This window comes from Scyliorhinus canicula, chromosome 20, assembly GCF_902713615.1.
Source record: "Scyliorhinus canicula chromosome 20, sScyCan1.1, whole genome shotgun sequence".
NCBI lineage: Eukaryota > Metazoa > Chordata > Chondrichthyes > Carcharhiniformes > Scyliorhinidae > Scyliorhinus > Scyliorhinus canicula.
The window spans coordinates 55,536,677-55,552,847 of record NC_052165.1 but is presented as its reverse complement, the minus strand read 5'-3'; the positions used below and the strand labels follow the sequence as shown (position 1 = coordinate 55,552,847).

Below are 16,171 nucleotides of genomic sequence, written 5' to 3'. Positions count from 1 at the left end.
TACCCGATTGCATCGCCCCCAGTCCGTCTATTACCTCCCCAAGCCCGATTGGGCCTCCCAAGCCTTCCACCAATTCCTTGTCTACATTCGGGAACTCCACCCCCCAAAGAATCGCTTCATACCCTCCTCCCCGATTTATAAAGTCGGCTATAAAATTCCCAACACACATCGTTCACCCCCTCTGGGTCCACAAGCACCTTCCCCCTTGTATCCTTTACTTTCCCAATTTCTCTTGTCGCCTCCTGTTTCCTCAGCTGATGTGCCAACATCCTGCTGGTTTTTTCCCCATATTCAGACACCACCCCCATTACCCTCCTCAGCTCCCCCTCTGCCTTACCTGTGGACAGGAACCAAAATTCCATTTACAGTCTCTGACGCTCCTTCAGGAGCCCCTCATCCGGAGACTCCGCGTATCTCCTGTCCACCTGTAAAATTTCACTTACCAGCCTGTCCAACTCTGCCCGTTCAGTCTTCTCCCTGTGTGCCGAATCAAGATGATTTCCACCCTGAATTCATTACCTCCCGCATCACCTCTGCTGAGATTTCACCCGTATCATTACTCTTAATGTACCTCTGAATGGCCTCCCTCACCCGCTCACACATCTCATCCTCTGCGAGTAGACCTACATCTAACCTCCATTGCGGCCGCTGGGCCTTTCCTTTACTCACGCAGGTCTACCCAGTGTGGGGCGTGGTCTGACAATTGCTGAGTCTTCAGTATCCAGCACCTCCACCAGCAGTGTTTTGTCCAGCATGAAAAAGTCTATCTTGGAGTACACCGTGTGCACATGGGAGTAGAATGAAAACTCCTTCCTCCTTGGCCTCCCGAATCTCCACGGATCCACCCCTCCCATGCGCTCAAAACTCCCGCAGCTCTTTTCGCCATTGCTGACCCCTTTCCAGACCTGGCACTCAACTGGTCCAGCTAACGAACTTTACATCATCCCAGTTTGGGGCATATATATTCACCAGCACCACGGCCAATCCGTCCAGCTTCCCGCTAACCATAATAAATCTCCTTCGGGTCTGCCTCTATCTTCCCCATCTCGAATGCCACGTTTTTGTTGACCGGAATTGCCACCCTCCTTGTTTTAAAGTCCAGTCCCGAGTGAAATACCTGCCCGACCCATCCCTTCCTCAATCTAACGTGATCTCCCAGCTTTAATTGTGTCCCCTGCAGCATGGCCACGTCCGCCTGCTACCGTGCTGCCCGAAGGTGCCTCCCCACATGAAGGGCTACTGTTGAGAAACTGTGGCTCACCTTCAGCACCCATGGTATCCCGGCAGTACTAGTTATGACAATGGTACCCTGTTCACCAGTGACGAGCTCGAACGCTTTGGAAGGCAAACTGTGTGAGGCACACCTGCATGGCCCCATATCGTCCTTCCTGGCCGAGCAAGTAATGCAGACCTTCAAGCAAGGGATAAAGAAATAGATTACGGGAGCTGTGGAAACGAGATTAGCATGATTTCTGTTTCCCTACCTGACGATGTCACATGCCACGACCGGCTTAGGGAGAGGGAGGGGGGGGGGGGGGGGGGGGGCAGTGTTCAGACACACCACTCCAGATGAACCATCTTCTAGCCACATCGTCCCACCACATGTGGGCCTATGGGTGTCGACCCCTGAGGGCCTTGACACAGATGCGAGAGATGGTGGACTTGGACTCCCAAGATGGAGACCCAGCCTTCCGATGGCGACCGTATCGGGGATCAGTTGCCAGGTGCAGCCCCCCAAGGCGGCCAACACAGAAAAGACGTTAACTGACTCAATGCGCACCCCCGGCCCAGCCACAGGGGGTGCAACAGTGGGCTAAGAGTAGACTTCCTCCTGCACTGACTGATGGGCAAGAAGCTTAGAACCTGCCTCAGCCTCACGTTCCCCAATATCGGCGGGAGAAGTGCAACATGGTCAGGACCTGCAGAGGCGAGGCCAAGGCAGACCAACGTGGGCCAGATGTTTCCAATCAGGGGACGTGATGTAGATCTGAACCTTCAGTGACAGTGCCCGTTGGATTCCAGGGATGGTGGTGCAACACAGACAGGACCACCTCATACCTAGTAAAGACCTGAGAATGGACGGTGCGGAAACACTTTGATTACTTAAGGAGAGGGAGGGGGGGGGGGGGGGGCAGGCAGTGTTCAGACACACCACTCCAGATGAACCATCTTCTAGCCACATCGTCCCACCACATGTGGGCCTATGGGTGTCGACCCCTGAGGGCCTTGACACAGATGCGAGAGATGGTGGACTTGGACTCCCAAGATGGAGACCCAGCCTTCCGATGGCGACCGTATCGGGGATCAGTTGCCAGGTGCAGCCCCCCAAGGCGGCCAACACAGAAAAGACGTTAACTGACTCAATGCGCACCCCCGGCCCAGCCCTGCAGCCACAGGGGGTGCAACAGTGGGCTAAGAGTAGACTTCCTCCTGCACTCCCTATTTGACACTCCTTTCCGGACTCCACCTCTGTGACCCTTTGTCAAGACTTTAACAATTCAGGGAAATAACTTGCAAAGCTACTTGGATGGAGTGAGGAAATGGGATTGACTGGATAGGCCAAATAGCCTGCTTTGGTACCATAATCATTGCCCCAGTTCAGAACCATCTGCAGATAAGTAGTCCATACCTGTTAGTAAATGTACATAGACACTGGGTGAGAATCAAATCATGGTCTTTATATTTCAATAGCCGGTTAACCTTCGCATCTTGCCTTAAATGTACACGGTGATCACTTGATTGAGATACCAGACATTGTGCTGTAAGTGTTCATGGAGTAATACACTAGAACAATTGAGTAATTTTGGGAATAGAAGGAGTGGAAAATAGTTACAAGCATGGTTTGCCGCATCGCATGTTAAATCTGAAGGGGTGAAGTATTTTTGTTTTAATTTCCTTGCTGCAATTGTGTCACATGAAATAAAGATTTTTTTTCTTACTGAAGTAATTATTTTGGCTTGGTGTCTTTATTCATTACAGTCATGAGAACAAACAAGTACGAACAAAGAATAATTGAGACTGGTTGCTGTATAACCATTCAAGGATAATTGAGTTTTTAATTTGTTTGTTTAAACTGACTCGTGCCAATCGCAAAAAACATTATGAGAATTATTTTAATAACTTTCTTCTGTAGTGGAGATAAATTATGGATCATCTGCCTTCCAGTCCTTTTGGAAACTAAGGCATTATGTATTTAAGGGAACCTTTAATTGAAGGATCTGCTCAAAATTTGTTCCTGTCTTTGTGAAAATATAGTTGAAACTTTGCCGGACGCAGACACCTGCAGGAGGTGTGATTTCAATTGCTAATTAAATCAATCTGTTCATGTGACTGAACAACCTTAAAGGAGGTGTAGAGGACAGATCGAAGCATTTGGCTGGAGAAACCGTGGATTTGTCCTGCTTGCTGTTGTAAAGAAAAGGGAGGTGCACCAATGAGACGAGCTTTAAAATTTATTATTTTACCGGAGTTGAGGGCATAAAGAACCCGAGTATTAGCAACGTAAAAATCGGGAATCCATTGATTTGCCACATATTGGCTCGTTTCATTTGCCAAAATGTCCCCAATGATCCGTTAGACTTAATTGCAAGTCCTCAGATGGATTCTGAGAATAGAGAGAGATCCCCAGTGTTTTTTATTATTAATTCCCACTGTTGTTGCTGCTCCCATCAAAATGATCATGTCCATGTTAACGAGGTGAGTGATGGATATGTTTGTGAAGTTTCTTGATGGCGCCTTTTTCATAAATGTCACTCTTTGCTGACATGTTAGGTGATGTCTAATAACTGTGCAAACCTAAAAATTATTTTTGCCTTTGCCTTTGAGGGTTCAAACTTTTCAGAGAAAAGCTGATGTTTGTACTAGTGTGTGCTTTATGGTAATAATAATTTATTGTCACAAGTAGGCTTCAATGAAGTTATTGTGAAAAGCCCCTAGTCGCCACATTCCGCGGTGTTTGTGGAGGCCAGCACGGGAATTGAACCCGCGCTGCTGCCTTGTTCTGCATTACAAGCCAGCTGTTTAGCCCACTGAAAGTATTCAGTGTATACTGAAAGTCAGCAGATCATTTAAAAGCCTCTATTTCTAATCTGAAACTTTGTCCTTCAAGCATGCTGACAGTCAAGATTTTTTGAGGAAAAGCTCCAGATTTTAAAATATTGATTACGTCTACTTTTACTCACATTTTATTGACACAGAAAAAAATTGTCATTTGGTGAGCGATTCATGTGAATTTGAAATAGCCTTGTTTTGTAATATGTCAAAAATTCTTCCTTTACATAGATAGGGAGAGATCAGGCCATGGAGGATTTGAAAACCTGGGTGAGAATTTTAAAGTTGAGGTCATGAAGGCATTTAGAATGGGTAATAAATACTGCTTTGTTTGGCTGATGCAAGAATTTTTTTGTGCAGCACAGTAAATACTTGGTGAAACAAATTTTGATATAGCGGAGATTGTTTTTAAAAATTCATTCACAGGATGTGGGTGTGTTTGACTAGGCGAACATTTTTGTCCATTCCTCCGCCTTCAGTCAAAAAAATCAAAAGTTTAAATTTTTATCAACTTTTGCTTTAAAGTTCTGTATTGTTTGTTTTGGAGCGTGACATTTCTTTGGTCCAAGTTCAGTCAAGTCCGTTTAAAAGTAGTTCCATTAATACCTTTCTGAAAAAAGTCTGAAGAACTCTGATATACTTGTAGATTTATTTGCTTGGGAGGGTTTGCATTGTTTTGGCTGAGTATATTCTGGAGAAAACTGTATTGGAGTTATGATTAACTCCAATGATATTCGATTCAGGCACACTGGGTTGATTTATATTTCTGTGGACAGTGTAACTTAGAAACACCAATAGATTGTTTCACCAGTATCACTGACACTCTGTTCACAACCTTTTTGTAGACTTGTTTTTAATATAATTGCTTCAATATGATAGAACAATTATAGTGGCACAGGGTTAGCAACCTAGAGATTGAGAGCTCCGATCTCATGGTGACAAGTTGTGCAGTTAAATTTGTGGAATGGCAGTGGGAACAAAAATGCCATGAAAGTTTCTGGCTTGTGTAAAAATTCAACTCCTCCCTTCCTAATGTCCAAAGGGAAAGGATTTGCGACTGCTGTTATACTTGAATTCAGTCCTACGTTGTAATTGGCTCTTAACAAGAACAAATTTGTATTTAATTTTTAAAAAAATGTATTTTATTACAAACATGTATCAAAACAAGTTACAGCGAACAAACGTAAATTTGTATTTTTATAGTTGTTTTTAGACAGTACTCTGGCGAAGAGCCTGCAGTATCAAACAAAATTTAACACCAGGGTGCTTGTAATATTCAGACAGATGACTAAAAGCTTTGTCAAAGAGGTAGGCTTTAAGGAGCACCTGAAAGGAGAAAAGAGCAATAGAGAAATGAAGGGAGGGATTTTTCAATTAGGGCCGTGGCAGTGAATGCCACAGTTGTCAATGTAAGAGCGATTAAAATTTAACATGTTCAAGAGTCCAAGATTGGAGGAGCACAAATATTTTGGAGTCTGGGGGTGGTTCTAATACTGGAAGAGATGACAGAGATAGGGAGGGATCAGGCCAGTCGGGATTTGATAACTGGGGTGAGAATTTTAAAGTTGAGACCATGAGGACAAGTCGGAATGGGTGATTAATACTTTGTTGGCGTCATGCAAGAATTCTTTTGAGTACGGCAAGAACTTGGTGAAACAATTTTTTATGTAGCAGAGGTTGATAGGCCTTCAGTCAAAAGTTTGAACATTTTAAAATTTTAACCAACTGATTTTTGCTAAGTTGTGAAATGTTACTATTTCGACCAAAGTAATTTTTAACTTGTGTATAGAGCTGAAATTTGGGGAGAGAAATAGCAATTTGAATTCAAGGGATCCCTTTCTTTTGAGGCTACCTTTTCCCAGCTGGAAGCGATTATTTGCTCAATCTTGCTGTTCTGAAGATGAATGAGAACAAAATAGGAAAAGATCAATTTCTTTGAACCCTTGCACATTTTTCCTTCCATCAGAATCTGCAACTGATGGAACTTTTCACAGTAACTTCATTGCAGTGTTAATGTAAGTCTACTTGTGACAACAAAGATTATTATTATAACTGAGCAGCATTACTCTTAGGAAAACAGGAATCCAGTTCGATGCCTTGAATGAAATGAACCGTATATGTGTATCTAATTCAAGATCATAGTGATATTTTTGGCCAATCGTGGGATGCTTCTTTGCCATGGGAGGTGGACCACCATTGGCTGACGGTGTGATATTCCAGTCCTGTCACTCTCCATGGAATTTCCAATTGAATGCACCCCATGCTGCTGGAAGATTCCACTGGCGTGTACAGCTGGAAGATCCCGCCCTACAAGTGGTAAATTGCTGCCATGGAGTAATCAGTTTTTGTTATAAACTGTATTCTGGAGCTTGCTGTTTTAGGGCATAAGGCCACTCTTAGCATTAAGAATTATATTTATATTCCTCGTTAACATATTAGACTCTCCAGTTATGCACACTTGTCTACAAAACCTTTTCCTTGTCACGGTTTCGAAGTGATCTTATCCACCTTTCTGCCAGATGCATATACATTTTGAAGGGATAGGTAGAGGCAATAGAAACTTAACGACAGGGTTTGTAGGAACAGAGAGATTTGTGTTTCATGTGCATTGATCGTTGAAGGTGGCAGAACATTATGGGACAGTAGTTAGCAAAGCATATCGGATCTTGGGCTTCCAAAATACAGGTATGGAGTACAAAAGCAAGGAATCATGCTGAACTTTATAATAGTTTGGTTAGGCCACAACATCGGGCCCAATTTATGTCTCCATATTTTGGGATACAGTGTGGGTTCAGAAGAGATTTAAAATGGTTTCAGGGATGCAGGATCTTATGTAGAAAGTTAGATTGCTGAAGCTGGGGTTCTCTTTGGAGCAAAGGAAGGGAGATTTGATAACTATATACAAGATTATGACAGGTTTAGGTAACATAGCTCTTGAGGAAGAACTTTGTTTACATAGCAGGTGGTAATGACATGAAGCTCACTGGGGGATGGAAGCAGGTGATCAAAATTTCAAAAAGAAATTGGGTTGGTTCTCGAGGGAGATAAATTTGCAGGGCTATGGAGTGGGAAATGGGACTGGCTGGATTGCCCTACATGGACGTGATGGACAGAAAGTTTGTCTCCTTTGATGTTGTGACTCTATGACTCTTTATAAACTTCTCAAATCTATCTTCCTGTTGGCGAAATAGAGTAGTTCATTTTTATGCACTGTCTCTCGCACTGTGTCACCTCCTTGGTCAGAAGGTTGTGGAATAAAATTGCAATTCTCCCTCCAGAAACTTGAGCAGATAATCTAAATCAGTGATGGGTAACCTAGGCTAGTGAGTGGACTACCTGAGTGGCTCCACTTTATCTCAGTGGGCTACAAGATTGAAATCAGGCATGTTCACTAACTATGACCCCGTGAATAAGATTATATACATTTAATATACACTGACTATTTCATAATGAGTTATACAAAATGCTTAATTATTTTTATATAAACAGAACTATAAACTTCAAATGGTAAAAACAAAATCAATATTTACACCTTGGATGCAGAGGGAGCACAAGGCTCTCAGCCAGTGTTGCATGCAATCAATGTGCACCTTCACTTGCCTCTGCTTTGTGTGTATCGCTTGAGCCACACTGGTAGGAAAAATGCTGTGCAAACGGAAATCAGTGGAATCTGGCAATCTTGTGTGTGGGCAACGATCAACAAAATGTCTCCTGGTCTGCACTCAGAACCCAGATGGGCTGTAAATGCGGTTCTCTATTACACACTGATGACACTTAAAAAGTACTTGATTGGAAGTGCTTGGGGACCTTCTGTTAAGGTCACAGAAGATGAGAAAATCAAGCTTGTTCCTTCCCTTTTCACTCCTGTCGTGAAACCTTGGATCTAATCAACTCTAATTCTTTGCTTCCCAAAATGTTTAAATATAACCTAAATAATATGGAATCAAATAATTATGTTGTATGATATTAAAATGGGAAGTAAATTTATGATTATTCCATGTTCTACATCATATTGTGTGGGCATTTTGCTCCAGAGCTGGAAACTGCAAACCTTTTGTCATGGCACAGATCGCAGTTTATTATAAATGCACTAAAAGTTCTTCTCTGTTCACAATCAACAAAGTCAGTTTTTATGGTGTACGTGCTGGTGTTCTGGAGGAGTGTACACCTGTACCTTGTTGTAGCACCAAATAAGAAGTGCGTTCTGTTCAAAATTTGTTCCTGAACTAGGAAAATTAAAATTTTCATCTGCCTTCAAAGTCAATATATATTGGATGGGAGCGGGAGGTGGTGAGGTTGGCTAGTCAGTGAGGGGCTCCTGTGGATGGGCAGGTGGGTGATTGGGGGTGTTTGGCGTCAGGGGGCGTTACGGTCAGGCATCAAGTGGTCAAGGAGAGGCGTGGGGGGGTTAAGTGGTTTCAGTCCTTGCAGTCCTTGCATTTCCTGGAGTATGGAAGTTCCCTGGAGATTGGAGGTCCTGGGCCAATGTTAATTATCAGATAATTGACCTTTAAGAACTTTTCTTTTGGCAAAGACTAGACTCCAGCCGTGTTTGGTTTTTTGGAGTAGAATGTCCTTATGGTTACACGATCCTTCTACCCTTCTTAACCCAAAGCATTCCTAGAAATTAATTAGCATGAGAATTTTTGAGTTATGAAATTTAGTTGATTAGTATTACCCTTCTCTATTAATATGACCATACTTTTAGAGTTAAGCAGTGAATTGGTAGGTGTACATACAAAAAAATAGACTATGGGTTTCCACTGATAGTAACATTTGCAGATGTCTTCAATTTGGGAACAAGATCTATAAATGAAACATTCAATATCTATCCCCAGTTAGCTGAACTCAGTAGGGAATTAGAATTTGTCTAAACATCCCCTGGAATGGTTGTAATAATTTGTGCTCCTACTGACAATTTACTGGTGGAAAGATATGTAAGAGTATCTGATAAGTGCAGGATCAGCTGTTGCAGTTTCTTTGCTCTTTCGGCTATTCTATTTGTATGCAATTCATTTAAACTTTTAGTCAATATGTTAGAACTGGATGGTGGTCTGGAGCCAGCATATCATAAAATTAGGCAGTGAGGTCATGGGATTTGTTGTCAATTGCAGGGTGGGAAGCCACAGTAGAGTAGAGGAATTAGAGATTTGGGGCCAGCTAGTACTGCAGAGGATCAAGTGGTATAGCTGAATTTGGGGAACTGGGCCCCAGGATTGGGACGTTCATTGATCTTTAAGCATGGCATGAGGGGAGTAAACCAGACAGTGTACCCCTCCCCTGCTTTGAATTGCATTTAAGAAGGAATTAAGTAAAAATTTACAGATCAACATTAATGAGTGATGAGGAAAAGACAGCAGCAGATTGAGATTATAAAAGAGAATTCCAGTCCAGAGCCAATATTGATCAGATGGGCTTCAATGGCTGATAAACATTTTTCAGTCTGGCAATATAGAAAGATTCAGTTGCTTCTCAAACACCTTCAAGCCCAAACCCGTTAGAGCAAACCCTACCATGAAACTTATAACTGTTGCGGTTGCCATATTAATGACCTGAGTAAGAGTTATGGTTGACAGTCATTTGTGCACTGTAACTGTATATTGCACCTCCCATAAGACCATAGACCACAAGGCATAGGAACAGATTTTCTGTTCCCCCCCCCCCCCCCCCCCCTATTCATTCATGGAATGTGATGTCACCGCTAGGCCAGCATTTATTGCCCATATGTTATTGTCCTTGAATAGGTGGTGGTGAACTGCCTTCTTGAGCTGCTGCAGGCTATGTGGTGTAAGTATGCCCACAGAGCTATTATGGAGGGAGTTGCAGGATTTTTACTCCAGATGGGCAATATATTTCCAAGTCAATATGGTGTGTGGTTTGGTGGTGGTTTTTCTGTGTATCCTCTGCCCTTGTCCTTCTCGACGGTGGCAATCGTGGGTTTGGAAAGTGCTGTGGAAAGTACTTTGGAAGGAGCCTTAAGTGAGCCAACAATAAATGAGCCTCTCAACCATGAGTCTTCGCTGGTTTTGAATTCCTGCCTTGAGTATGCCACCACCTGTTCATTGAGGCTCTATATTACCATCCCCCGGGTCATACAAAAAAGTATTGTAAAACCATTTTTGCAACCGCATTTCATTCAAAGGAACAAAATCCTGTGCCTTAATGTATATTAATATTTTTATCAAAATTAATTAATTAATTGTATTAGAAAGAGAAGATTGATACAATTCCTTTGCAAGTAGAATGTTTCACATTTATCAATGTTGTAAATTGTCCAGTCTCTCAATGCATTCTGCATTTTTTGTAATTTACACTACATTGTACTGATACGTGGGCATGCATCTTCAAATGTTCACTCGTGTTTCCTCTCGGGTGCAGTCTTTTGGTCCAATTTTTAATTGTTTAAATTTTTAATATTGAGCTTCAAATATTCTTCAAACAACAAATATCATTATTAATGGCAGCTATTCTTGCATGGTAATTTTATATTTTGTATAAGGAAATAGCTTTGTAGTCATTATCTAATTGAAGGACATGAGCCATTTTCTTTTGGAAAACTCAAGTGCACATCTGGTAAAGCCAACATTGATAAAAGAAAGCTAAGTTGGCGTTAAATTGGGTTGCAGTGAAAGTTTGTATCGAAAATATTAATCTATATTTGTGTTTTAGATGCTAACTTGATCTGTGCATTCAAACATAGAAAATGGTAGTCAACCATTTGGCCCTTTGTGCCTACTTCACTATTTACTATGATCATGGCTGATCCTCGGTCTCAGCACCAGACTCTCCCACACTTTCCCCATACTCTTTGACACCTTTTAGAGTCTAGAAATATATCTATTTCAACCCTAAGTACAGTCAGGGACATAGAATTTTACAGTGCAGAAGGAGGCCATTCAGCCCATCGAGTCTGCACTGGCTCTTGGAAAGAGCACCCTACCCAAGGTCAACACCTCCACCCTATCCCCATAACCCAGTAACCCCACCCAACACTAAGGGCAATTTTGGACACTAAGGGCAATTTGTCATGGCCAATCCACCTAACCTGCACATCTTTGGACTGTGGGAGGAAACCGGAGCACCCGGAGGAAACCCACGCACACACGGGGAGGATGTGCAGACTCCACACAGACAGTGACACAAGCCGGAATCGAACCTGGGACCCTGGAGCTGTGAAGCGATTGTGCTATCCACAATGCTACCGTGCTGCCCAAACTATGGACATGCTGTCCATAGTTCTGTGGTAGAGAATTCCACAGGTTCATCACTGAGTGAAGAGGTTTCTCTTCTTTTCAGTCCTAAATGGCCAACCCCATGTCCTGAAACTGTTACCCCTTGTTCTAACCACCGCCACCAAAAAAAACAACATTCTTGCATCCAGCCCTGTCAGAATTTCAATTAGATTCACCCCTCATTCTTCTGAATTCCAGTAAATACAGGCCCAGTTGACCCAATCTCTCCTCCTATGACAATCTTGCCACCCCAGGAATCAGCCTGGTGAACCCTCGCTGCACTACTTCCATAGTAAATACATAATTTCTTAGCTAAAAAGACCAAAACTGCGCACACGATTCCAGGTATGGTCTCACCAAGCTACAGTAAGACATCCGTGCTCGTTCTCAAGTCCTTTTGCAATGAAGGTCATCATACCATTTACCTTCCTAATTGCTTGCAGTACTTACAAGCTTGTTTTCAGTGAATGGTGTACCAGGACACTGAGGTCCCTTTGTGCATCAGCATTTCCCAATCTATCATCATTGAAATAATATTCTGCCATTCTGTTTCTCTGTCGAAAGTGGTAACTTCACATTTATCAATGTGATATTGCTAACTTGATCTGATGTGCATTCAAACATTTTCTATCTTTATTTCAGACTTTCATCTTTTGTGTTAAATATTCTATTTCCTTTTGTTCCTTAGGGGGTGAAGCCAGCCAGCTTTGACAAGGTAGCGATCCCTGAAGTGAAAGAAATAATCGAAGGATGTATCCGCCAGAATAAAGATGAACGGTGAATATCTTGAAAGCTGCTGTTGAAGTAATCTGGGATTTGAAAGTTGAATTGCACATCTGACTGTTTGCAATTACATACAAATTAACATCCTGAAGAGTCAGTAATTATTTTCCAGAAGCAGTGAAGTTTTGCCTGGCAAAAGTCACTGGAATTCACAAGTCACAAAGTTAGGTTCAGAAAAAGTTCAGTTTTAGTTTTATGTTGTGAAATTTGTTTGCCAGTCGACCAGCGATATTTGTATTCAAGCAGAATAGTATGCAGCTCAGTAAATACTGTCATTAGCAATGAGACAACTCACTGTCTGGAATAATCTTAATGCTGACCCTTGGGAGGTTCCAAACTGAATTGTGGAATTGTGGAACACCTTCATAATAAGGTGGCATGGTGGGTTGTGAAATCAAAAGTTAATTGAACCAAATTGTTACGGAAAACAGGAAAAGTAAATAAAGAGATCTAAGAGTAACTTTTAATTAGGGCATTATAGTTGCCTTGAGAGATGTAGGGAGAAAGAAGGACAGTCGTCTGTCAGAGAAGCAGATTGGTGCTGAAAATAATGTAAAAATTGCCGTAAAGTGGATTTGTTCATGGAATGTGGATGTCGCTGGCTGGGCCAACATTTGCCCATCCCTAATTATCTGAGAGAACGTAGTGGTTTGCCACCTTTAATTTTAGGATCTGAACAAAGAAAAGTTTGGATGGGGAATAGGAATTCCAGATAAGAATTTATATAAGATAGTTGTGAAGGTAATTTTAAAAAGTTAGTTATTTGACTTCCGGTTTGTGGATTTTTGCCCACTCCTGACATGAATGAAAACCTTTTTTGTCTGCTGGCTCTAAGGGGGATGCACCATAGAAAAATGGACAACCTAAATCTGATAGACAGTGAACCAGAGTACAAAATGGTCCGTTATTTGTTACTGATTAGACCACAAGATCATTGGTATTTAGGAATAAGTGTAATTAGTGCAGAAAAGGCTCCTTACTCTAAGGTTGGAGATGTGGTCTGTGACTGGAGGGTGTTTTACTCTGAATCAGATTGTGCTGTACCTGATTTGAATTTGCTGACTGCTTGAAATAGACACCTTTCCTTTTCCCAATATCAATCCGTGTTGGTTTAATGAGTACAATAAAAAGTTTGTTCCTATTTTGGTTGTAGGTATGCAATTAAGGACCTGTTGAGCCATGCCTTTTTTCAAGAAGACACTGGTGTTCGTGTAGAGTTGGCAGAAGAAGATGATGGAGAAAAGCTTGCGATTAAACTTTGGTTACGAATTGAAGACATTAAGAAACTTAAAGGAAAGTATAAGGACAATGAAGCCATAGAATTCTCATTTGACTTGGAAAGAGATGTTCCGGAGGATGTGGCTCAGGAAATGGTAAGTAATTGTGTTAATAATAAACCTAAATTCTGTGCTCGTATTTGAGTCCCAGCTAAACTTCTGACTGCAGCTCACAAAAGATTGTCACTTCAGAAACTGCAATATTTACTTGTCATTGCTCACCGACAGTGAAATAATTTGCCTGTAAACCGTTCCTGTGCAAGGTGAGTAATTTGCACTGAGAAAAATACCAAACACTAATTTATATTTGATATTGAAGGACTTTTATCTCAATTTTTCTCAGAATGGAAAAAGTGGTAATTTTACATTTTTTGACTTGGTGCGTTATTGTGCTTGATGCAGGTGGAATCTGGATTTGTATCTGAAGGTGATCACAAAACTATGGCAAAAGCTATTAAAGATCGTGTATCTCTGATCAAACGGAAAAGAGAGCGACGGCAATTGGTTAGAGAAAAACAAGAGAAACTGGAGGAACAGCAGAAGAAGCATGATCAACTGCAGCAGCAGAAAACTCAGCAAGGAGCCAGTATCTCCCAAACTGGAGGAGGGCATCTTTCCCAGCTGCCCACCACCGCAGTTCCTTCTGCCCTTCCTGCAACCCTACCAACTCAAGTTGAGCCTGAAGAGCCTGAAGCAGATCAACATCGATTGCAGTACCAGCCAGCTGGAAACTCTGTTACATGTATGTTCTTTCTATTAAACTTTGCAGAAATGTGACCGCTGTATTAAAAACTCTGCAGTTTCTGGAAACATCTATGAAGAAAGTTAACATTTCCGGTTTATGATCCTTTGTCAGAACTAGAGATGTAACAGTTTTTAAGGGGAGGGGATGAAAAAACAAAAGAGAAGGTATACGGCATACTTGCCTTCATCACCCGGGACTATTGAGTATAAAAATTGGCAAGTCTTGCTGCTGCTGCATAGAACCTTAGTTAGGCCACACTTGGAACATAGTGTTCAATTCTGGTCGCCACACTACCAGAAGGATGTGGAGGTTTTGGAGAGGGTACTGAAGAGGTTTACCAGGATGTTGCCTGATATGCAGGGTGTTCGCTATGAAGAGAGTTTGGATAAGCTCTATTTGTTCTCACTGGAATGATGGAGGTTGAGGGGCAACTTGATAGAAGTCTACAGAATTATGAGGGGCATGGACAGAAGGGATAGTCAGAAGATTTTTCCAAGGGTGGAAGAGTCAGTTACTCGGGGACATAGGTTAAGGTGCGAGGGGCAAAGTTTAAAGGAGATGTGCGTGGGAAGTTTTTTTTTGCATTGAGGGTAGTGGGTGCCTGGAAATCTCTGCAGGAAATTGTGGTGGAAGCAGATACGATAGGGAAATTTAAGGGGTGTCCTGACAACTATATTAATAGGATGGGAATAGAGGGATACGGACCCTGGAAATGTAGAACATTTTAGGTTAGACAGGCGGCATGGTCAGCGCAGGCTTGGAGGGCTGAAAGGCTTGTTTTGAATGACAAAAGGAATGCAAAGCAAAATAGATGGTAGTGGAAAAAGTAAAGAAAACTAAAGATATATCTTGAGGATCTGCAAATCGGAAAAGCAGTCGTCTTCTCCAAAGATAAAAGAGGGAAAAGACATTGGGGCAGAGGCTACAACCTGAAATCGTTGAACTGATGTTGAGTCCAGAGAACTGTGCAGCTTTATTAAAAAGATGAGATTCTGTTCCGTGAAAAAGTTTGTTTCCTTACCCAAGTGGAGCAAAATCCTGATCTTCATTTTCTTGTTCCACCAGCTGTAAAAGAGTAGGAGATAATTAGCTTGTGGGTGGAAGTAGAGATATTGAAAAAGATATTACGTTAAGTAAATTTTGTCCAATTTTTTTTTAGTCGTGTAATCATAGAGGTGCAAATAATTAAGACATCACTTGCCTTTTGCCCTCTCTTCCAGTCTGTTCCAAACTCTTGTTATGAACTGTTCTTTTCCTCTTGATGAGTTCAGAATGTTGTCCACAAACATTTCCTATACAAACATGTTTTAAACGACTCTGCCTCCTGTTGCTTATCCTTTTCAAATCCTGCTTTTCGTGATAGTTGAATTCTTAATCTACAGTTTTAAAAATGAGTCATGCACTTTAGTTTGTTGGTAAGTGTTTCATTAATGCATTTGCATCTGTCGCTGGATCTGAGTTAACAACCATCAAAATTCCTGTCTTCATCCAATACTGAATCATAAAAACTTTGGGCAAATTATTCACCTGCACTTCCACAGAAAAATGAAGAATTTGTCTATTAGAAAGATTTTCTGAAGGAGGGTGGTACAGTGGTTAACCCTGCTGCCTCACAGTGCCAGGGACCTGGTTCAATTCTGGCCTTGGGTGACCGTATGGAGTTTGCACTTTCTCCCCGTGTCTGTGTGGGTTTCCTCAGGCTGCTCCGGTTTCCTCCCTCAGCCCAAAGATGTGCAGTTTAGGTAGATTGGCCATGCTAAATTGCCCTTAGTGTCCAGCGATGTGTGGGTTCAGTTGGATTGCAAGGATAGGGCAGGAGTCTGGATAGGGTGCTCTTCAGAGGGTCGGTGCAGATTCAATGGGCCAAATGGCCTCCTGCACTGCACGGATTCTATCATCTCTTCACTACTTGAGCTACAGGAAGCTTTATCTAAAATATGCACTTTGTGTACATAATTACACTACTCTCTCTATTTATTCCACTTCCACATCCCCAACCAAAATATTCCAGTACTGATTTCTAAGATCCCAGCATCGATTGGGATTGGGTTTTGTGTCCTTTCCATTTGCAACTCACCTAAATC

The 16,171-nt window shown here is 42.0% G+C and overlaps 1 protein-coding gene across 1 annotated transcript in view; it reads left to right on the top strand.

Annotated features, from left to right (window-relative positions):
- The window catches only part of LOC119955257 (serine/threonine-protein kinase WNK1-like), a 220,866-nt gene that overhangs the window by 111,984 nt on the left and 92,711 nt on the right, over positions 1-16,171 (top strand). Inside the window, 3 exon segments of the mRNA XM_038781307.1 lie at positions 11,971-12,059; positions 13,219-13,438; positions 13,745-14,084. Coding sequence (XP_038637235.1) covers positions 11,971-12,059; positions 13,219-13,438; positions 13,745-14,084 — 649 coding nt within the window.